Below are 24,896 nucleotides of genomic sequence, written 5' to 3'. Positions count from 1 at the left end.
CACCAGCTGGCTAATTGGTATATCTGCTTTCAGCCTTACCCTTTATACCTAAGAGTCTACTAAACTCCAAACAGCAGTTGATTCTCAAACATAAAGCAGATTGTCATTTTCCTGCTTAAATCCCATCAGTAGCTTCCCACCACACCCAGAATACAATTCCCAGTCCTTCTTATAGGTTATACCACCTCGGGAGAATCTGACCCCTGCCAATGTTTTAATCTCATCCTATATCTGTCTTCTCACTTTAATTGCACAAGCCTCCTTTCTATTCCTCAAAGAAGCAATCCTCCTTCTCACCTCAGCATCTGTGTGCTTGTTGATTCCTCTGCCTGGAGCACTTTTTCTCAGCTCCTCATGTAGTTGGCCTTTTTCGGAATATGCCAATCTCAGGACAAATGTCATGTCTTCAGAGAGGTCTTTCCTGAGAAGTCATTCCAAGGCAACCAACCTTTTCCTTACCACACCCTAACACACTGTTTTGCTCATTACTTTCGTATCAAAACAACCTGTAATTATAGTTTTGTTTGTTTGCTGGGTTATTTTCTCTTTTTTTATTGGGTTATTTTCTTATAATCTGTCTAGAATAGAAGCTCTTTGAGGGCAGGGGCCTTGTCTTTTATACTGTGGGGCATATGTTCTATCTAAACTTACATGGCTTTGGAGTCCTCATTCAAGGCTCTAAGAATCACTCATCTATTTAGAGATCCCAATTTATGAATTGAGGAATCTCTGGCCTCTTCTCTAATTGCTGGGACCGGTCTATATTATGGGGCAGTTTTGCATATTGTCCTGCTAGTGTACAAGGGTTGGAATAGAAGTTTCTAACAAACTATCTTCTTGCTTTTATGTAATCAATTACACATCAGGAAGTTGTACTTTTTCTGACATTTGACCCTTTAAAAACGACACTGTGAGTACTCGATTCTTTGATAGCTAGGCAGATAAATGATTTCTACTAAGTTATTCTGTGGAATATATACTGTGAAGCATATGGTCCAGTGAGGTGTAAGGAGCATGCCCCAACCAGAGACAACTCAACTGGAGAAACAATTCCTAATTTTCTTTTCCTTATAGGGTAGCTAGAAGCATAGCTTGGAGGTATCTACAGTCCAAGTTCCATACTACCCTCTGCTTAACTATTCAGAAAGCAAGTCTCATTATGAAAATAACCTGAAAGGATATTTTGTTGCTACTCGTATCAAGAACCAAAAAAAAAAAAAACTATTCTTCAATTCCATTAACCAAATATTTATTCAGTGCCCAATTTTGTTCTAGGTAGGCCTACTGTCAACATAGGTGATACAATGATCAATAATACAGGAATCCTATTCTCGCGAAGCACACAGCCTGGTGGGAAAGGATGGCAGAAGCTTTGAAACATAAATATCTCTACTATAACTCTGTTACAATGCAGTGCTGAAGTGCTGTCCTAAAGGTGCAAAAAGAGGTCAGAACACAAAGGAGGTGGGAATTGTGAAGGCTTTTTCCAAAAAGAGACACACTTGGACTACTATTTGAAGCCAATATCACTGGAGCAAAGACATCAATCATACACAAACTAACCCAGAGTGTATCTGGAGGTTTCAGGAATGGAAATGGAACACACTAGCTGTGGCATTTTTCTATACCTGTTAGCAAGATGAAGTCTAACTCTGATGTCCCTCGACTGCGTGTTTGAAAGCTTCACGCATCAGAAGCGCTTCTGTGTCCTTGAACTTTCTATGCAGTCAGAACTATGGAGTGACAGGGCAGGAGAATAACTTAGTGGAAATCATTTATCTGCCTAGCTATCAAAGAATCGAGTACTCACAGTGTCGTTTGTAAAGGGTCAAATGTCAGAAAAAGTACAACTCCCTGATGTGTAATTGATTACATAAAAGCAAGAGGATAGTTTGTCAGAAACTTCTATTCCAACCCTTGTACACTAGCAGGACAATATGCAAAACTGCCCCATAATATAGACCGGTCCCAGCAATTAGAGAAGAGGCCAGAGATTCCTCAATTCATAAATTGGGATCTCTGAATAGATGAGTGGTTCTTAGAGCCTTGAATGAGGACTCACAAAGCCATGTAAGCTTAGGTACAACATTCTGTTTTCTGAAGTCCAATTTTCCCCTCATATGTAAAAGAATTCAGTAATTCTAACATCTGTGAGCTATCCTAAACACCAAATGAGAAAACGGGTGCTTTGCAATATCACCTACACATTTAGAAGTGCAATATTACATCTGTACCATACCACCTCCCCCCAGATTTGGCAGTTTCCTCTCTTTGACTCAGAGGGCAGACTTTATTATTGACTCTTGTCTCACTAGAAAACATCAACAAATTTACCCTGGTTCCTTAACCAACAATGGAACTCCCTCCAAGAAATGTTGGAGTCCCTTTCAATAATCAGTCTCATATCATTCAGTAATATCTAGAAACTTTACCAATGTAGTGTTGAAAATTAATCCCAGAACTCTGAATATTAACATTTTTACTTAAAAATAAATGTAAAACCTAGCCAGTGCAATAAGGCAAGAGAAGTAAAATACATACATGGTGGAAAGGAATTATTAAAACTATCTCTATTCACAGATAATCTGATTGTCTATACAGAAAATCCCAAGGAAAATTTTTTTTTTAAACTTAAAGATAAAATTTACTTCATTAAATGATTCAGGAATGGGGCAGCATCCCATATAGCAAATAGAGAGGGGTTATCCACCAAGCTGAAGGAAAGGAAAGGGTTTTTTTTTTTTTGGGGGGGGGGGGATTTGTGCCTTTTATTTTTTTTATTTATTTTATTTTATTTTATTTTTTTATTTTTTTTATTAGTTGGAGGCTAATTACTTCACAACATTTCAGTGGGTTTTGTCATACATTGATATGAATCAGCCATGGATTTACACGTATTCCCCATCCCGATCCCCGCTCCCACCTCCCTCTCCACCGATTCCTCTGGGTCAAAAAAGTATCTAGAACTAAGTGAGTTTAGCAAAGTTGTGGCTTCTCTGATAGCTCAGTGGGTAAAGAATCCACCTGCAATGCAGGAGACGAGGGTTCAATTCCCGGGTTGGGAAGATCTGCTGGAAAAGGGATAGGCTACCCATTCCAGTATGCTTGGGCAAAGTTGTGGGATACAAATTAGTGCAAAGACAATACAGGAAAGTCAATGGCATTTCTATATACAAGCAATGAAACTGGAAATTAAAACTTTAAATCAAAAAAATGTCATCTACAGTACCACCCAAAAGTAAAGTGTTTGTATGTAAATCTAACAAAATCAGGCAGGATCTGTATGCAGTAATATACAAAGCACTGATGAAAGAAAATTAAAAGCAAGCCACATAAGTAGAAATATAGTTCATATTCATGGGGTTGGAAGACTCAATATTGTTAAGATGTTGATTCTTCCTAACTTCATCTATAGATTCAACTCAAACCCAAACTCCCAGTAAAAATTTTGTAGCTCCTGACGGTTTGACTATAAAATTCATATGGAAATGCGAAGGATTTAGAGTAGCCAATCAAAATAACTTTGAAAAAGAATAAAGTTGCAAAATATTGCCTGATATTAAGATTTATTACAAAATTACATTAAGCAATAAAGCATGGCATTGGCATGTGCCTGGGTGCTAAGTCACTTCAGTTGTGTCGGACTCTGCGACCCCATGGACTGAAGCCCACCAGGCTCCTCTGCCCATGGGGATTTTCCAGGCAAGAATACTCCAGGGGGGTTGCCATGCCCTCCTCCAGGGGATCTTCCGGACCCAAGGATCAAACCAGCGTCTCTTACGTCTCCTGCATTGGCAGGCGGGTTCTCTACCGCTAGCGCCACTCGGGAAGCTCCCCCCAAAAGAAAAAACTCCCGACGGCCGCGGCAGGGGTGACCGTGCGAGGGGCGGCGTCCCAGCCCCCGGGGGCGGTGCAGTCGGGGGAGACAGGAGGGCGGGCCTGACCTCCCAGACGCCCCCGACCCGCCTATATACGGGGTCTTGAAACCTCCGCGCCGGGACGCGGGCGAGGCCGGGGTGTGGCGCCCCACGGGCCCGCGGCCCAGACCCTGACCACCGCGGCCGCCCGCGGGCCTGGGCGCTACCAGCCCCGTGACGCGGGGCCTGCCGAGCGCTGGCCAACCGCCGCCCGGAGTCCCTACGGCTGCCGCCGCCACCCCCCGACGACCTCCCTCCACCCCGCCATTTTCCCCGAAAAGGAGCAAAGCCCCCCTGGCGCCCAGACGGCCCCCTTCTTTTCCCCCTCCGCCGCGGCCCCTCCCCGCACCCGCGTCCCAGGCACCTTCCCCCGCCACCGAGGGCAGAGGGACGCTCCGACGGGAAGCGTGGCGCAGTCGGGCAGGGGCACGCCGGAGGAAGGGCGCTAGAGAGCCGGCCGGCTGGCCGGTCGGAGGGCGGGCAGAGGCGCCCTGGCGGAGAGCCGAGCAAAGGACAGGCGACGACCGCCGGGCAGACCGGTCCAGGCCGGCGGCGACCGGCAGGCGAGCGGCCCCCACCCCGCCGCGCAGCCCGCGAGACGCACCGGAGGCCCCGGACTGTGCGGTGGCGCCCGGGGGCAGTCGTGGCCGCCGCCAGAGGGGAAGGTGCGTAGCGGGGGGAACCTCGGTCCCCCGGAACCCTCGGCCCCCCAACCTGGAGGTATGTAGCCGGGGGGTCGGGCGGGAGAGAGACGCCGCCGGAGACGACGACCCGGGACCGGGGAAGGGGGGCGTGCGGGTCGAGTGGCGGGGACGGGGTGGGGGGAGGCGCGGAGGGGGCGGGAGGCGAGGAGCCGCCTTCCCGCCCGAAGACCGTTTTCACGCCGCCCCCCACCTTCTCGCCCTCCTTCCCCTACCGGAAAGACCACCGGACCCGACTGCCGGCCGCCGGGCAGACCCTCTCCCGGCGCGGAGGGACGGGCCTCCGGATGTCTCGCTCCCTCCGTTCCATCCCGCGCCGCTCGGGTGGAGGAAGCTCGCGAGCCGGCGGGCGAGGCCACCGCGCTGTTGCCTAACAAATTGACATCAGGATAGACAAATGGAAGAAAATACAAGGCCAGAAAAGAAAGTAGATAATACTTGGATCTATACCTCATACCATATACAAAATTTCATTCAAAATGAAACACTGACCTAAATGTAAACCTTGAAACTATGTAACTTCTATTGAAACTATGAAACTTCGAAAACTAAGCATGAAAGAGAAATTTGGAGGATCCTACGCCAGACTACCAGCTCCCCAGGTGGCACTAGTGGTAAAGAACCGGCCTGCCAATGCAGGAGACGTAAGGGACGCAGGTTTAATCCCTGGGTTGAGAAGATCCCCTGGAGGAGGGCATGGTAACTCACTCCAGTATTCTTGCCTGGAGAATCCTATGGACAGAGGACAGAGGGCTACCGTCCACAGGGTCGCAGAGTTGAACACAACTGAAGTGACTTAAGCACAGGTCAGACAACATTTTGTTAGATATAATACCAAAACACCAAATCCATTTTTAAAAAATGGATAGGATTGGCTTCAATAAGAACAAAACTTCTCTCCAAAATATTGTTAAGAGAACGAAAGGATAAGAGAAAATATTAGAAAATCATGTATTCAAGTGAGGGCTCTTATCCAGTGTATATAGAAAACTCTCAAAACTCAATAATAAGAAAACAATGCAATAAAAAGTAAAAAAAAAAATTAACAGACGCATCAGCAATAATTTATGTGACTGGACAATAAGCACATGAAAAGATTCTCAACATACTAACTTGGAATAGGCAGATAAAAACCACAATGGTGTGCCATTACACACTTGCTAAATGACTGAAATTAATAAGGTTGACCAAACTAAGTGTTGGTGAGTACACTCTAATATTTCGATTCTTCCATTCCCACTACTGTTTAGTTCAGATTCTTAATAACTATTATATTGTATCACTTTACTGTTTAAATATTTCCTCAAAAACTCCCCATTTTTACTCCTGCCACCCTCCAGATGTTCTCCATACTGTAAATAGCATGTTATGGTCTGAATGTCTGCATTCTCCCAAAATTCACATGTTGAAATTTTGATGCCTAATGTGATGGTATTAGTAGGTGAGACCTTTTGGAGGTGATGAGTCTATGAGAGCAGAGCCCTCATGAATGAAATTAATGATCTTATAAAAGAGACCCAAGAGAGCCTCCTTGCCCTTTTTCAGCTTGTGAGGATATGGGAAGTCTGTAACTTAGAAGAGGGCATTCTGTTGAAACCTGATCTCAGACTTCTAGCTTCCAGAAGAACTATGAGAGAGAAATTTCTGTTGTTTATAAGCCATCCAGTCTGTAGTATTTTATTATAGCAGACAGAACAGACTCAGACAGAAAATTGGTACTGAAAGTGTGATTGCTGCTGTTAACAAAAAAAAAAAAAGAGGCGGCTTTGCAACTGAGTAATGGGCAGAGGCTGGAAGAGTCTGGAGGTGCATGCTAGAAAAAGTCTTCCTTGCCAGTGAATGGACTGTTAAGAGCTATTCTTGAGAGGGCTCAGAAGTAGAAGAGGATAACTATTGAGAATGCCTCACTTTTACCCACCTCTCTCTTGCTTTATCAATATGCTCTACCTCACACTGTCTTCTCTTTTAAAAAAGCTTAAGCTCCTTCCTCTTATGTATTTTATGCATCCTACCAGACAAAACCATGTTATTTTTCCTGAACACATTATTTTATTTCAGACTTTTTTGCCCTTTACAAATCTACTATTTTCTTTGTCTAGGATGCCCTCACTTCTCTTGTCCAACTTATAATCATCTGTCAAGATTCTGCAACAGCATCATTTCTTCTGTGACTCAGTGCTCCAAACATTAGCTCTTCTGTGCCCATAACACTTTATGTTTCTTCAGTCAATAACAACTCTCTTAGTGTACTATAAGAACTAATTTATATATCTGCCTCTTCTGCTCTACAGTAAACCCTTTAATGGTATGAATTGTAACTGTACATTTAACGCCTATACATTTTTTGTGACTATACATCTTTTTTGTGAATTGTAACTGTACATTTAGCTATGATTAGTGTCTAATTTATGGTAGGTGCTCAGTAAATGTTTAAGAAAGAGACATTAAAAATAATTTAATTTACAACTACTCCAAAACATTGTTTTATATCTAGGCCCTCCTTAGTGTCTAGAAATGATTTTCAATTTAGAGAGATACTTGCCTGAAATAAAAGTTTAAATCATTTTTTTTTTTTGGTCTACTAATGGGATAGGATTGTTGTCATTTGGGACTTCCACATTGCCTGTGTCTTGGTACCAAGCAAGATGGTTCTTTTCAAAAATTGCAATTTAGTGAAAACAACTGAGCTGTCAGATCTGTAGAAGAGATTCCTGACTCGGAGCTCTTTTCCACAGGAAAAGTGAAAGTATTAGTTGCACAGTAGTGTCCAACTCTGCAACCCCATGGACTGCTTGATTGTTTCAAGGTGACGTTTTTACAATTTTTGTTTCTCCTTCTTTTTCTTTTGGTTTAAATTGTTTTTATTTTTTGGTATGCTCTAACATCATCACAGGCAGTTTTGAACAGGTAAAAATGAAAGATTTAGACCACCTTTTTTGCCTTATGTGGGAGTGTTCATGGAGTCCTGGCTTTCAGTTTCTCTTGCTGTCTGTTTCGAATGCCTCAGCCATTTACAAAATTTTTGAACATTTATTTGGAAGAAGTTACATAAGAAGGGAGGCTGGGTGCTGCAAATCCGAGAAAATTTTTCTAGACACAGCATGATGTTATAAAATATTTATATCTTTGCTGTGGCCCTGAACTGATGGTGGTTTTCTCCAGGAGACTCCTGAGTTTTTTGTCATGGTCATATATTATCTCAAACCACTGCCTTAGTAGTCCTCGGAGGAGCTTCACCTTACCCTCTCTAACATGTTTGGAGAGTTGGTTACAGCTGTGTGATTTGTGTTGTTAACATAAATCTGGCCCCTGAAGCATTGTGTTTTGGACTTTCCTGCCATGATAGATGGTTTCCCCAGAAGTTTCTGTCATTAACCTCATTGTTCCAGATGCTCCTCCCTGCCGCCTTGGGAGCTTCCTTTTTGTTGGAGATGGTTACAAGAACTGTGGCCCAACCTTAAATCAATTAGGCTAAACATACCATTTCTTGCATGCCCCTCGGGGACACTTTTAAAATTCTTCTTTGAAACATATATGAAAGTTTAGCTTTAGGTATTTCAGGAGCTTTGGCAACAGGAATATCATCTTGTTTGTTCCCAGTAATTCTGATATGGGTAGAAAACTGGGTCTAGGGGCAGAGTTAAGAGTAAAGTTAACTTTACTGAGTGTTTCCCACTCAGCCTTGGCTGTTGTGTGCAGGGATGACACCACAGTTGTGCCATGTTTGGCTGGAATAAAGCAGTTACTGTCTAAAAGGTTTGTGTCTTACTAAACTGCCCCTTTCTTTGTCTTTAGGCTAGAGAAAGCAGGATTTTGCCAGGACTTTTCTTTTTGTCTGCATCTGTTGGTATTTCCTGATTGCTGGTTTCTTCAGCTCCACGACTGGGACTTACGAAGCAAGCAAGCAATAAACTCAGCGAACTCACCTCTTTGCCATTCCTCAGACTCCTGGGCCCTTAGCCAGTCTGGCTGATTCTTTTCACTGTTCAGAGTCCTTTTATATTTGTTTTGAATATAATGTCTAGGATTTTTAGTTGTTCACAGCAGGAATAATAAGAAAAAATATATATATATTCCATGTTGTCAGAAGCAGAAGTCTTCAGACTAGATTTTGATGATTAGATAAGGTCAGAGTATTTTCCCTCTACTTTTCAGATCAGTAATTTCTATTGTTCTCTTCTCAAGTTCACTGATTCTGTCCTCTGTCATCTCCGGTCTACTATTGAGACCATCCAACAAGATTTTTATATCAGCTACGGTATTTTTCAGTTTTATATTTTCTGTTTCTTTTTTATAATTTCTATCTCATTTTTGACAGTTTTTCTTTTTCTTTTCTTTATAGAGAATTTATAGTTACTTGTTGAACCTGTTTTCTGATGGCTGCTTTAAATTCTTGTTAGATAATTCCAACATTTTATTCACCTTAGTATTGGCATCTGCTGATTGTCTTTGCTCTCTCAAATTGTGCTTTACTTGGGTCTGGGTATGAAAGCTGTTTTTCAATTGTATCCTGCACATTTTGGACATTATATTATGAATTCTAGATCCTATTCCTTTTTTTTTTCTTTTTAGCAGACAGTTCCCCTGTTGCGATACATGACGGGTCCATGTTCAACTTTTCTCTGCTCCCCACCAACATCTCAGCAAAAGTAAGGTGCTGACTCACATAGCATTATTATAGACAGAGTGGAAGCTCAGCTCCCTCTTTCACTGAACTGACACTGTCCTGGCAAACATAAAGAACTAACGCATACTTCCTGGGTACCTCCCAGCCACAACGTAAACGTGTCTTTCTGCAAAGTAACACGGTTACTCACCAGTATGAGTGGGAAAGAGGGATGGCTCAGACGGCTTCTATTATCCTCTTGTTAGCCTCTGTGCATTGCCTTTCTCATCAGTTTGAGATCTTTTTAGTTCTTGGTACCTAACCTATAGGGCAGGGTAGATTGTTAGCTCACCACTGGCACAGTATCACTGTGATACTAGGAAAGTGGAGAGGAGGTATGCCATATAGCTCTGCTTCAGAGCTATGTCATACCTCTGCGTGGCCCAATGTCATGAGGGGAAAGAGGCTGGATCCTGATCACATTATCTTTGAGGGGGAGTCAGAGCACCTCCTACTGTGCCATCTGGAAGACTTGCAAGACCAGCTCTCTGCTCTGCCCCCAACACACACACACCACCTTGGAGGGGAATAAGGATGTTGTGTGTTTCTGCCAGGCAGGGAATATGAAGGCCAATACCTTGTTAAGCCTTGCCAATATTACCCTGCTGGGGGAATTCTGGCACTACCACCTTCAGCCTTAGAAAGGGAAGATCAGTTCCCCACTCCTTCCTAATAACCTTTTAGTGTGCCAATGGTGTGTGGATGTTGTAGTTTGTCTGTTAGTGTTTGGCTAGCATGAGGCAAGTATTGCTAAAAGATTTTCTCTTGTTAGGCCAAACTTTTCCTGATCTTTTGGCTAGGAAAGAACTTGCATTTTCTTTATTAAATGGCAAAGGTGAGTGGAAGGTTAATATATACATAATTACCAAGTATGTTAAAAGAAAATCAATATATATTTTAATACATGTATTTATGGAAAAGCCTAGAATAACCTTTAAAAAAATACACAACAGATTTTTATTTGTAGTTACCTCTGAGGATGATGCTGTTACAGTGCTGCACTCAATAGGTCAGCAAATTTGGAAAACCCGGCAGTGGCCACAGGACTGGAAAAGGTCAATCCTCATCCCAGTTCCCAAGAAGGGTGGTACTAAAGAATGTTCAAACCACTGGACAATTGCACTCATCTCCCATGCTAGTAAGGTTATGCTCAAAATCCTCCAGGCTAGGCTTCAGCATCATGTGAACTTGCAGATGTTCAAGCTGGGCTTAGAAAAAGCAGAGGAACCAGAGACCAAATTGCAAAATTTCACTGGATCATAGAGAAAGCAAGAGAATTCCAGAAAGATATCTAACTCCATTTCATTGACTATGCTCAAGCCTTTGACTGTGTGGATCATAACAAACTGTGGAAAACTCTTAAAGAGATGGGAATACCAGACCATCTTGCCTGTCTCCTGAGAAACCTATATGTGGGTCAAGAAGCAACAGTTAGAACTCTGTCTGGAGCAAAAAAGGAGTACAACAAGGTTGTTTACTGTCACCCTGTTTGTTTAACTTATACACGAAGCACATCATGCAAAATGCCAGGCTGGATGAGTTACAAGCTGGAATCAAGACTGCCGGGAGAAATAGCAGAAACCTTGGATATGCAGATGATACCATTCTAATGGCAGAAAGTGAAGAGGAACTAAAGAACCTATTGATGAGGGTGAAAGAGGAGAGTGAAAAAATGGTTTAAAACTTAATATTAAAAAAAACTAAGACCATGGCATTCTGTCCTATCACTTCATGGCAAATAAAAGGGGGAAATGTGGAAGCAGTGACAGATTCCCACTTCTTGGGCTCTAAAAGCACTGCAGATGGTGACTGAAGCCATGAAATTAGAAGATGATTGCTTCTTGGCAGGAAAGCTATGACAAACCTAGACAGTGTGTTAAAAAGCAAAGACATCACTTAGCCAACAAAGGTCCATATAGTCAAAGCTATGGTTTTTCCAGTAGTTATGTATGGATGTGAGAGTTGGACCATAAGGAAGGCTGAGCACTGAAGAATTGATGCTTTTGAACTGTGGTTCTGGAGAAGACTCTTGAGAGTACTTTGGACAGGAAGGGGATCATACCAGTCAGTCCTAAAGGAAATCAGTCCTGATTATTCATTGGAAGGACTGATGCTGAAGCTGAAGCTCCAATACTTTGGCCACCTGATGCAAACAGCTGATTCATTGGAAAAGACCCTGACGCTGGGAAAGATTGAAGGCACAAGGAGAAGAGGGCGACAGAGGATGAGATGGTTGGATGGCATCACCAGTTCAATGGACATGAACTTGGGCAAACTCCGGGAGATGGTGAAGGACAGGGAAGCCTGGAGTGCTGCAGTCCATGGGGTCACCAAGAGTCGGACACAACTTGGTGACTGAACAACGACTGAGAAGGGGTATGGATTTTGAAGGAACTTTGTAAAGGGGAAAATTGTGATTGATTTTTATTTTTAGAATTTTTTTACAAGAATATATGAACTACTAGCTTTCTAAGTAAAATATTTAAGTAGGCCTAAAAGCAGAAATAGGTGCTGTGTGTTCATCAGTAAATTAACTGCTTGCTGATGCAGTAGACAAAACCTGTCATATGAGTGACTTAACACAATTGTTATTGTTGTTCACATAAACTCTGATTTGGGTTGGCAGGGACTTTCTGCTTTCAGGTAACTCAAGGATACAGGCTGCTTCCATCTTGTAGCACCACTATTCCAACATGGGGGTCTCCATGTTTGCTGCTGAATGGCAGAGGAACCATGGAAAGGGCATACTGGATCCTGCCTAACTACCACTGGACCACCCAGAAGGTGAGGAAGACAGAATGTGGGTGAGTTCTTGTAGTCTCTTCCATAAGCCTTCACATACTCTCTCTTCCATGAGCTGTCACCTAGGAGGTGCTCAATAAAAAGCAGCGATTATAATTTGTTATAACGATTCTCTTCATTTCTTGAAGGGAGTTTCTGAGAAAACCCAATTTACCTTGAGATTCACCAGCTTTTCAGGAACCTGCTATGTGAAAGGTGCTTTCTAATAGAAGACCACACCTAGTTGTCAAAGGATTCTATAATCTCGGCAGGGAGAACTCACCCTTCACCCAATAACACTTTACTTCACTACTCTTTGTAATAATGTTTCTAATTTCAGCAGACTGAGAAGTTTCTCCTTCCTTGTGATACATGGCCAGAATCTTTTATGAGCCTCTGCTACCTTCTACATGACTGAACATTCCTGTACAGGTAGTTGCCTTTTGGCAGACCGCAAACCAGGACTTTCCTATGCAGCAGGCACACAGACAATGGGCAGTGGAAGGATGGTTGTTTTAGTCAGTCAGCTCGGGCTGTTTTAACAAGATACCATCAACTTAGTGGTTTAAACAACAGAAATTTATATGTCTTCTGGGGGTCCGTGAAGTCCACAATCAGGCTGCTGATGGACTTGGTATCTGGAGAGGACCTTCTTCTTGGCTTGAAGACAGATATCTTCTCATTCTATTGTTACATGGCCAAGAGACATCTCTAGCCTATTTTTGTCTTCTTATAAAGGCACTACTCTCAGCATAGAGGTTCCACCATCATGACCTCATCAAAACCTAATTACCTGCCAAATGCTCCACTTCCTAATACTACCACAATGGGGGTTATGTTTTCAACATATGAATTTGTGGGGGACATAAACATGCAGTTCACAACAAAGATTTTGTTTTGTTCTTAAACAGAGCTAGCATGTCTGCTAAGGAACCATTTTCATCTCCCAGAAAGACTACAGAGATTTAAAGAATTTAGCCTCTGTAGACGTTTGATTACACAAGAGATTTCTATGGTCTTTCCTTATCTATTATTTATGAGGAAGGCTTTGGTTTTTAACCAGATAGATAAGCACATCCATCTATGTATGTGTTCAGTGGTCAGTTTCAAAAACACATCCCATTAAAGTCCTACTGCAAGTATTACGTTGGTTTCAAAAATAGCATATCTAACGTCAGAGTTACATTCCAATAGCCAGTAGATTATGTGCCAAATCACACTCTACTAACAAGCACATTTGGAAAACACTTTGATATTCTGTTAAATACACCTAGGGGGAATGAACATGTATTAGCTTCCCAGGGCTATCTGTAAATCTTAATGAGAATTCCATCTCATGGTCCTCTTCTGCCTTCTGGTTATCACCAGCAATCCTTGGTATTCCTTGCATTATAAATGCTTCTCTCCAATCTCTGCCTCCATCCTTCATATCACCTTCTCTGTGATTCTGTGTGTGTCAAATCTCCCTTTCCTTTTTCTTATTTGTACACCATTCATTGTATTTATGGCCTACCCTAAATCCAAGATAATCTCAAGATTCCTAACATGATTACATCTGCAAAGACTATTTCCAAATAAGGTCACATACACAGATACTGGAAATTAGGACTTGGAGATATCTATCTGGAGATTTTATATATATATATATATATATATATATATATATATATATATATCTTAAATACATATCTTTTGGGGGTCACCATTTAACTCACTACAGATCAGTATAGTCTACACTGTCTATTTGAACTTTCCAAACTGAACTTCCAAGTTGAAGGGGCTGTTGCTATCAGGGCTCCAGAGTGAAGATGAAACAGCCAGGGTACTTTTGCACGGAGTAGGAATGTTCTCTGTTAGGGGGAAGGCAGTGATGGTTCTGGGTCGTCCACTGGGAACAGGGCACAGCTTTCAGATGAAGAGACAGTGAGGAGCTGTCCAGCAGACCAGGTTCCAGATCTGGACAAGAGGGCACACTGGGGAGGATAAGGGGAAGGGTGCTGTAATTCAGGATATTGCTAGGACTGGACACAAATGCCAGCACCTGGGTAGAGTTAACTATGAAGGTATCCCAGGTCTCTAAGCAAGAGGATCCTAGATAAACAAAGCTCAGACAATCCCCAAATTATGTTTTATTCTCATTTTCTCTTCCTTTTTTTTTAGTACCTTGTCACATGGTCCTTCTTTTTGTCACCTGAGAGGTTACACAGTACTCAGAAGAGAATGGAATAAAAGATAGACCTGCCGTAAGCTAGGAGGTTATGGGCCCTAGATGAATTCAGACCATAGTCTAATCTCAGCCCTGTCACTTACTAGCAGTATAATCTTGGGGAAATTACCAACACTATGAGCCTTGGATGCATCCTCTATAAAATGGATTTGATAAGCCCTCTTACAGGACTGCTGGAATGTATGGAAGATAAGCATCTAGCACAGTGGCATTTACTAGGTCTTTAATGAATGGCAAATATTTTTAGTATTATTTTTGCCCCAGACCTTACTACACTCTCCTCTGGGATTTTGTTTTTATCCAGGATATCCCAAATAATATACAGATAATCAAATCAGGCAAAAATGCAGCTTCACAAAACTCACTAAATTTTTCCTCTTAGAGGATTATTTGGGGTATGAGTAAATTTCCCCAGCTGACATAACTCAAAGCTCCTAGAAGTTAAGTAAAATTCTTTCCTTCTCTCCCAGCTACTCATCCATCCAAAATACTATTTTCATTCATTTCACTGCCACCAAAGTCTAGACCTTGCTTAGATTTGGCCTAATTACACTCAAGATGGGATGGACTACCCTCCTGGCTCATATGTTAAAGAATCTGTCTGCAATGTGGGAAACCTGGGTTCGATCCCTGGGTCGGGAAGATCCCCTGGAGAAGGAATTGTTACCCACTCCAGTATTCTTGTCTGGTGAATTTCATGGACTGAGGAGCCTAGCAGACTATAGTCCATGGGGCCGCAGAGAGTTGGACATGACTGAGGAGCTAACACTTTCACACTCAAGCTTCCCAGGTGGGGCTAGTGGTAAAGAACCTACCTGCCAAATGGAGGAGACATAAGAGACGCAGGTGGAATCTGCCTCCAATGTGGGAGATCTGGGTTCGATCCCTGGGTCACGAAGATCCCCTGGAGGAGGGCATGGGAACCCACTCCAGTATTCTTGCCTGGAGAATCCCATGGATAGAGGGGCCTGGCAGGCTGCAGTCCATAGGGTCAGAAAGAGTCAGATACAACTGAAGTGACTTAGTACGCATGCACACTCAAAATAACCTATCTTTAACAGGATCTTAACAGAATTGGCTCTGACTCTCTTAGACCAGGGACAGGAATGCCAGCCTAGTGGCTTCTGGGTATCACCTCAAGAGAGTATCACCCTATTCTCAAGAAATCAGTGCAGATGATATGTATAGCACACCTTCAAGCACTGTATTCACTGCACTGGAACAAGAGTTCAGGGTACCTCTCATACCTGCCCCAGGTAGGGATTTCCCTCTGGTTTATCCCTGATCCAAAAGTAACTACTAAGCAATTTTCCATTCCATGCTCTTCTCTCACCTCTACAACACACAGTCTGAGAGTCTGGCCTCTGCCATCACCCATAGCTTAACTAATAATTAACTCTCATAGAAGGAAATGCAGTTCCCCAAAGCCCCAAACTGCCCTAGCTCAGGGCATTTCCACTTGACTGCTCGCATCTGGAGTCCTACCTCTTACTCTTTTTTCAACTGTTGTTTAGGTAATGGAGGACATCTTACTTTCTCCCTGATATTATTGCTTCTCCTAACCTCCTCCTTTCTCTGGGCAGGAGTATGTCTTGCTTAGCCTCAGATTTCCACTGTTATCACAGTGCTTTCTAAAGAAAATATATCCAGTTAATGCTTGATGAATAAATGAGTCAGTGAATCATTTTTTATTTACTAAGATTAAGATCACTCTTACTTTTCTGAATAAGCCAAGCAAATTCAAGTATATGTCTTTTAATTTTACTGAACAATAAACTAAAATAGCTAAAGGGAATCCAAAAATTAAGATTTGCTAAGATTATGCCTATTTTCTTGAATAAGCCAAGCAAGGACAGGTATATATTTTAATATTACAGGAAAATACACTAAAGTGGTTAAGAGAATCCAAAAAGTAGGGTTTGCTTAGATTACTCTTACTTTCTTGAATAAGCTGTACAAATCCAGGTATACATATCTTAAATTTTACAGAACAATAGACTAAAGTGGTATGGGAATCCAAAAATGAACCAGGTTTTACATTTTTTTTCTCTATTGCCTGCTGAGTTTTTCCATATTTCCAAGAAAATCCCAATATCATGTTATCTTGTTCCAGGTCACAAAATACAATGAAAGGTTCCCCAATTTGTTTTGCAAAATATCACAACTCTTATTCTTAAATCTGATAAATGTTTAGCAATAAATGTGATCAACATCATTCATAAACAGATTCTAAAGTCAATAAACCTATTATAAAGAAGAGTATTTGAAAAAATATTGAAAGGGAAGAAAAAATGATAAACTTTCAAGTCACCCACACAGAACAGGAAAACAAAGTTGTTGCACAGAGTGTTCTCCCCAGCCTGACCCTGACTGTCCTCTACCTAGAAACCTGACTGCCCTCTTCAAACACAAGTGCATCATCCTTCAGTTGGGTCAGGAATTACTGGCAAATGCTGCACAGTAAACATGGCAGTATTACTATCCATGGAGTTATTTCTGGCCCCAGCTCTCTCTTCCTCATCTCTTAAAGCCTCCTCATACCAGAGTGAGAAGGAAATGGGGTCCATCCCTTTGATCCTGGCCAAGAATTTCAAAACTTGCAGCTTGCTGGTTTCAGCATAGGCCCTTGGACCCCACAGGAATTCGTACCGTGAAGGATCACTATTAGGTACCATCCGGTACTCTAGATAATTCTCCTGCACCCAATCTCTGGTGATGAGCTTCCTAGGCTCCCCATAAATGAAGTGCTTCCTCCCAGCACGGACGCCTATCATATTCAAGAAACCCCAGATGTTTTCCTCAGGGACACAGTTGCCCTCTATGAATATCACACCCAGGATGATTATCAGAAGGCCATTTGTAGGCATGCTCTGATCATCACTATCTTTCTTATCATGGGTGAGGCCTAATGAGTTGACAAGGACATAGGAGTGGGTTTTAGGGTCCACTTCCTTCACATCAATGCCAGAGATCACCTCTAGGCACTTAGAAGCTTTCTCAAAGATCACAGGGAATTGTTTGTTATCCCTTTCGATGATAACCTTGAGCATTTCTGCCTTTGTGATGGGCTCCTTCTGTTGATATTTGAGGATCATGAAATGCACCAAATTTACCACCTTCTCATTTAGCAGGTTACTGGGCAAGGATTTGGTGTCTTCTGAGGCCTGGAGAGAGCCTATGCCCTCCTCTTCTTGGCTGCTGGAGTCTTCATCTGATGTGCTCCATGACGTGGAAGAGAAGAACCTCCTGGGACTCTCCAGAGGCTCCTGCTCCTCCTCCTCCTCCTCCTGCTCCTGCTCTTCCTCCTGCTTCTGCTCCATCTCCTCCTCCTCCTGCTGCTCCTTCTCTACCTCCTGCTCCTTCTCCTCCTGCTGCTCCTTCTCCTCCTGCTGCTCCTTCTCCTGCTGCTCCTCCTCCTCCTTCTGCTCCTCCTCCTCCTGCTCCTTATTCTCCTCCTCCTGCTGCTCCTTCTCTACCTCCTGCTGCTTCTCCTCCTCCTGCTCCTCCTCCTCCTTCTGCTCCTCCTCCTCCTGCTCCTTATTCTCCTCCTCCTGCTGCTCCTTCTCCTCCTGCTGCTCCTTCTCCTCCCACTTTTTCTCCTCCTGCTGCTTCTCCACTAGTGTACCCAATATCAGAGGAGAGGAAGGGGGGGAAGAAGAAGGGTAGGAGAAGGTGAAAGAGCAAGAAGAAATGGAGAAGGTCTCCTCTTCCTCCTCCTCCTCAGGTATGGGATCCTGAACCATCAGCAGGCCTTGTATCTCACTTTGGGTCTTAAAGCCTGGCTCAAATGTGAGGCGTGGACGCTTTGGAGAGTGAGGCATGATAACTCTTGTTGGAGGAAGCAGGTAGAAGTGTTAGCAGGATGGTGGAAGATGGGATCCCACGGGCCTGAGGGAGAGAGAAAGTGGGTCAGCAGCCTCATCAGAGAAATGTACCCTTGGCAGCTCTTGACAAAGGCTGGCTTACAGATCTCCTCTTTAGGGAGTTCTCTAGGACCTCACAGGGCTCCTGTCTCCCTGGACAGTTTGTCCCCTGGGAACCTGTAAAAGGATATTAGAAAGCTCCTCAGAGTGCAGCCAACCAGCACAGCCCAAGGCTTCCAGGGATGACTGTGGCAGGTGGGGTCAGGCACTGTGAGGTCCCTTCTGTTCTGGAATAGTTGGGGTCCTTGGTAGACATTCAGAGTATGCACCTCACCTTGACTTCCCAGCACTGCCTGGGCTTCCTCTGCTCTGCTGACCTGAGGACATGTGCCTCACACCAAGGCCCTTAGCTCATAGTTCCTGGAGCCCCCAACAGTGAGGAGAGGTTGAGTTCTGTGAGGTCATTGCTGTTCTGGAGTGGATGATCCCCTCCATGCTAAGGTGCTTACCTTTGCTCTAACAAGGCTTGTGCCCCCTCTTTCCCTACCTCCACTAGCTAAAGACAAGAGCTTACATTCCTGAGACAGATGAGAAGTGAAGGGCAACACTTTCGACCACACCTGCCCAGGGCCTCCCAGGGTGACAGCAGGAGCTGAATGAAGTCTGCGGGTTCCCCCTCTCTCCTAGCTGAGGGTTACCCTCATTCTTCACGTTGCTGCTGGTTGGTTCTGGGACTCCCTCTGCTGTCCTGAGTCTGGCCCCTTCAGAACAAGCCCTCACCTGCCTGAGACCACCAAGAAGGAAGTAAGGGTACACCATCTGACCACTGTGCCCAGGGCCTCCCAGGGCTGACCACGGGGGCAGGGCAGAGTTGGGGATGCCTTGGGTCCTCAGGTTAGGGTGTGCCCTCACTCAGGGTCCCTATCTTACCTTAAACTCTGGCAGAGTCCAGGACTTTTCCCTCTGCTGACCTGATGTAGTTTCCCCGCAGACTGCCACTTTCTCAGAACAAGGACTTCACCTCCCTGAAAAACCCATGGACAAAAATGAGGCACTACAGCTTACCACCCTTGCTAGGTCCTTCCAGTGCTAAAAGCAAGTGCTGGGCCCCATGTGTCCTTTGGTAGGGCTATCTTCAGTCCTCCCTCATGGTATCCATTTTTACCTCGACAGGGCCTAGACCATCCCCTGCTGACTGGACATTACTGCCTCAGACCATGACCTCACCTTTCTGAGACAACTCTCTCATCCTTGGATAAAGTAGGGGCATATCATGTACAACCAATCCTGCCTGAATCCTTCCAGGCCTGCAGACAAGAGATAGCTAGACTTCACGGGGTCTCTTCTTTCTGGCATTGAAAGTGCCTTTGGTCCTCACCAAGTGTCCTTACCTTGACTCTGGTAGAGTCTGGGACTTTTCACTCTTCTGATCTGATGTGACTCCGTCAGCTGACCTGTCTTCTCACTGACACCAAGGCCTTCGTCTCAAGACCTGAACACCCTCAAGACTAAAGAGACATTACATCCAACCACCCCTGGTTGGGGGTCTCCCATGGCTGGCAGCAGGGGCTGGGCTTCCTCTTCTGAGGTAATTCTGTCTTCCCTCAATGTATTCTTTACTCCTGGAGGGCCTTGCCCACTTTAGGTGGCGACCTGAAATCATCCTTCTCAGACCAAGGTTTTATCTCCCAGGGACATTTCTACATACCCCTTGCAGGGAGTGGGGGTACACCACATCTGAGCATTCCTGCCTAGATCCTTCCAGGGTGGATAGTGGGGACAGGGTGGAGTTTCTGTGAGACCCCTTCTGTCTGTGTTAGGGAGTAACCTTAGTCCTCCTTCAAGGCCTTTACCTTACCTTGACTCCTCAGATTCTGGAACTTCCCCCTTTGCTGATGTCATCAGCTCAGACCAAAGTGTTCATCTCCCTGGGACACCCCATACCAAGTAAAAAGACACCAAGTCCAGCCACCCCTGCCTGGGGTCTGTTCTGGCATAGGGAATGTACTCAATCCTTGCTCAAAGTATTCATCTGTACCCCTGGCAAGGCTTGTCCTACCCTCCGCTGACCTGAAGCTTTCTGCTCCAACCCAGACCTCACCTCCCTGAGACACTCCATCCCCTGAACTCCTGGTAGAGCTTGTGGCAGAAGTGAGAGTTCCTCCCCTCTGTTCACCCCTACTTGTATCCTCCCAGGGCTGAGATTCTGTGGCATCCTTCTTTTCAGGGAAAGGGGGTCTTCAGGCCTCTCAGTGGTCCTTACCTTGATACCTGACAGAGCCTGAAACTCCTCCCTGTTCTGAACTTATGTGTCTCCCCTTCAAAGGGATGCCCTCACCTCTCTGAGACCCCCCCCCCTCCCCAGTAAAAGTTAGGAAATGCCACATCTGTCCAACCCTGCCTGTGGTCTCCTGGGGCTGACAAGAGGAGCAGAGCTGGGCTGGGGCCCCTTCTCTCTAAGACAGATATTTTCAGGGCAGGCAAGGCCAAATCTACCTGGGGAGGGAGGTCCTCTCAATCCTCCCTCACAGTCCTCTCTGTTATCCAGAGGTCTACCCCTCAGAAAAAGTCTCACCTCCCTGAGACTCCCAGAGTAGAAGTCAATAAAGCCATATTTGGCATCCCTGCTACATGGCCTCGCAGGGCTGAGAGCAGGGGCAGGTTTCTGGGAGATCCCTCTTCACAGGGTGGGAGGTCCTGTACATCTTCACTCAGAGTACTTATCTGGGTGCCTGACAGCATGTGGCTCTCCTCCCTCTGCTGAACTCAGGCACACCCACCAGACCCAGGTCTTCCATCCTGGGAAGCCCCCAGAAAAAAAAGTAGTCAGGGCCCAAATCCAGTAAGCATCCTTGGTTCTCCTGTATTGATGGCAAGAGCAGAGAACTGCTGGGTCCCATGTGTTCTGGTGTAGGGGGTGCCCTCAATCCTTTATTTTACCGTGGGGAAGGTCTGCAACTTCTCCCTCTACCGAACTGTCCCTGCTCCTTCAGACATGGTCCTCACCCCGCTGAGGACATCCAGAGAAACGTAAAGAGAGGCCACACCCTCCCTCCCCTACCTCCCACCCCTTCCCATTCCACTGCCCTCCCCACCCCTCCGCCCAGCACCTCTGAGGGCTGATAGTAGGGGCTGACCAGCATATCTTCTGCAGCAGGGAGCTCTGGCCCCACTTAGGGTATTCCCACCACCCCGCAGGCAAAGGCTTCTCTCCCTGGAGACCAGCCCCACCACGTCCTGAGGGAGCGAGGTCCACCACTCCCGAGCGCCGCGGCCAAGTCCTCCGGGTGACTGGGGTGGTGGAGCGGGGTTGGCGGGGCTCCTCGCCTGCGGAAGGTCCCCCCAACCCTCAGAGTTTCATATTCACGCCCCACGGGCCCACCTGCCCTCCTTCTCTTGACCTGAGGCTGTTCCCTCACCCTGCAACCACCATCGCCATGAGGTGACAGACAGAAGTCAGAAGACAAAGATGGGTGCAGCACCCCCTAGCCCAGGGCTGAGAGCAGGCGGGGAGGGCGTCATGGGCCCCTGGGTCCCCAGGGGGACCTCTCAGCCTCACAGGGTGGAGCGGGAGCCTTCCTCTGCATCCTCACCTCCACGTCTCCCACCCTGAGTCCTCCACCGACGCCTCAGTGCCCCAGTCCCCTGGGGGCAAGTCAGCACACATCACACGGAGGACCCCTGCCTGAGGCCTTCTGGGAAAGATGGCCGAGGCATAGCGTGCCAGAGGATCCCGTCCCCGGGGGCTAAGGAGGCTGCTCTCCCCTGCTCTGGGTCCTCGCCTCAAAGGCCAACGGGGCCTGGGCTCGTTCCTTGGTGCCCCAAGGCCAGCCTCCTCTAACAAGCCTCACTGCATGTCCCGGAAGCCTACTGTGGGTTCTCAAAGCTGAAAGCAAGCACCCGGTGGGGCTCCCTCCACCTGACTGCAGTGGGCTTCTCCCGCTTCTGGGTCCTCACCTGAGAGACAACAGCTGGACTCCTTCCCCGGCTCCTCAGAGCAGCCTCCTGTCCCTCAGACTCCAGAAGAAATGGTCCTGACACACCACCTCTAGGGGTCCTACGTAGTCTCCCAGGGATGGCTGCAGGGCTAAGGTGGGGCCAGGTTTCCCCGCCCCACCCACGAGGTGGATTTTCGGCTCTACCAATCAGACACGGCCAGCGTTCCCACTCGTTCTGAGGGGCAGGGCTGGATTTCCAGCTCTACCCTATGAGACGCAACCAGGGTTCCAGCTCTTTCTGTGGGACAGGACCCAGTTTCATGGCTGGCTGTGCAGCAGGGCGGCGTTTCCGGCTCTACTCTGAGAAGTGGCCAGGTTTCTCCACCCCGTCTGTGAGGCGAAGCCAGGGTTCCCACTCTTTCTGAGAGGCAGGATTTCCAGCTCCACCTATGAGACACAGCCAGGGTTCCCGCTCTTTCTGTGGGGCAGGGCCCAGTTTCATGGCTCTGTGCAGCAGGGCGGGGTTTCCAGCTCTGCTATGAGACGTGGCCAGGTTTCCTTGCCCCATGTATGAGGCAGAGCCAGGGTTCCAGGCTAAAGGCTGTGTAAGAGAGTCGCAGCATCCATGAGAGAGATGAAGCCCAACTTCCTAATGGGTCTCTTCACTAGCCAGACTTAGATTTTAGAAACTTTTGTTTTAAAAAATGTATTTGCTCCATGGAAGAAGCTGAACAGTTGTGATTATGGGATATCCTGCCTCTTTCGAGCTTATCTAACTGCATTGTGCAATGAGGTGATTTTTTTTTTTATAACCCTCATTCTTAGAAATATATTGTACATTGTGTATCTCTACCAAATATATATGTAGAATATATATGCGTGTGTTTGTGTGTATTTCATGAATATCTACCCTTACTGTGGGTGATTCATTGTGATACTCACTATTCCATTTTTAGCCCATAATGGGCTAAAATAGTACATTAAAAAAAAAAAAGACCAGTCTTTTACCCACTAAAGGGGTTTCAACTGATTATTAGCAGACTCAAGTCATACTGGTTAAATCAATTTTTCCTGCTGTTCTGCTGTCCTCAAGGATACTGGCATCTAGGGTCTGAGGTGCAGCCTCAGATTACTATATTGAAGTAGGAGCAGAAGCTTTTAAACTTTACTCCTCCCTATACTGTCATCTTCCTTCTATTATAATCTGTAAACTCTCTCCAGCCTCTCTTAGGCCCAGGACTTCCTCATGCAAACACAAGTTCAACACAGTCCTCAGTCTTCCCCAGGGGTTTCTCATGTTTTGTTGCTTAGATTTTATTATGTACAGTTTTGAGATTTCTTTTTATTCTATCTTCTATGGTTTTCCAGGCTTGATTTTGGGAGAAGACAACAGGCCAAGTTTGATTGTCATCTTAGCAGCTCCTCTAAGGCATGAAATCTGTAAATGAGAATTGACATCTTTACAATGATGTATATCCCATCAGTAAGTATGATATACTGCCCTATTTATCTGAGACTTACTTTACCTGAATCTATCAGTAAACTTTTATAGTTGCCTCCATAAAGATCTAAAATGTTTTTGTGATGATTCTTTTAAGGTACTTTTTGGATTTTATTGCTGTTGTGAATGGGATATTTTCTATTACATGTTCTAATCTGTTACTGCTTTTATGTGACAAGCCTCTGGCTTTTGATATAGTGAATTTATACTTTCTGAGGTTTCTTGTTCATTTGAATATTCCACATGCTTATTCTTTAGAATTCTCTACATAGGTGATATCACCAAGTAGTATAACTTTCTTTTCAATATTCATATCTCTTATTTATTTTGATATCCACAGTTCTGACTTTGTGTTCCAGTATCATTTTAAATGATAAAGATGATAGCATGTATCTATTTATTTTCCCTGACTTTAATGGAAATGCTTCTACTATTTCACATTAAAGCATGTTTGTTGTAGGTCTGGGGGGATGAAAGTTCCCTTGTAACTTTAGTTTGCTAAAAGAATTCCCATGAACTTGTATCGAAATTTTCTAAGATTTTTTTTTAATGTACCCATTGAAGTAATGAAATGGCTTTCTTTTGTTATGGGCTGAATTGTGTACCCCAGAACTCATACGCTGAAGTCCTAAACCTCAGCAACTCAGAATGTGACTGAATTTGGAGACAGGGCCTTTAAAGAGATAACTGAGGTAAAATGAGGTCATAAGGACGGGGCCTAATCCAATATGACTGGAGTTCTCATAAGAAGAAGGGATGGGGAAACAGATACACATAAAGATCATATGAAGACAGAAAGAGAAGATAGTCATCTACAAGCCGAAGAAAGTGACCTCAGGAGAAACCAATCCTGACAACATATGGATTGTAGACTTGTAGCCTCCAGAATTATAAGGAAATAAATTTCTATTGTTTAAGCCTCCTGATCGCTGGTATTTTTGTATGGCAGTCCTAGCAAACTAACACACTCCTGTAATTTGTTAATGTAGGGAATTATAATTGAAAGTATTTCCTAATGTTAAATCATGTTTTTATTTCTCAGACACTATCTCTTTGTTCATTTAATCCACTGCTATGCTGAATATGCTATTAATCTCTTTAAGGTATTTACTGCCATGTGAGTGAGTTTGGCTCAAGTGTTATTTTCATGGGGAGTCCTCATCTCGTTTTTGAATTAAGGAGAGCTATCCTGGGAAAAATAGTTGAAAAACTTCCCACCATTTTATATGCTTTAGAAGAGGTTACATGACATGGTGATTTGGCTCTCTCTGACCATTTGATAAAATTGGCCTTCAAACTGCT

General features: G+C 44.7%; 1 protein-coding gene across 1 annotated transcript; it reads right to left on the bottom strand.

Annotated features, from left to right (window-relative positions):
- Positions 1–16,709: 16,709 nt before the first annotated feature.
- On the bottom strand, positions 16,710–18,113 carry LOC133052627 (melanoma-associated antigen 10-like). The gene has a single exon (XM_061137548.1). It carries the CDS (start codon positions 18,111–18,113, stop codon positions 16,710–16,712), a length of 1,404 nt encoding a protein of 467 aa, XP_060993531.1.
- Positions 18,114–24,896: the final 6,783 nt, after the last annotated feature.

This window comes from Dama dama, chromosome X (assembly GCF_033118175.1).
Source record: "Dama dama isolate Ldn47 chromosome X, ASM3311817v1, whole genome shotgun sequence".
Taxonomy (NCBI): domain Eukaryota; kingdom Metazoa; phylum Chordata; class Mammalia; order Artiodactyla; family Cervidae; genus Dama; species Dama dama.
Note: the sequence above shows the minus strand (reverse complement) of the source record. Positions and strands in the feature narration are given on the sequence as shown.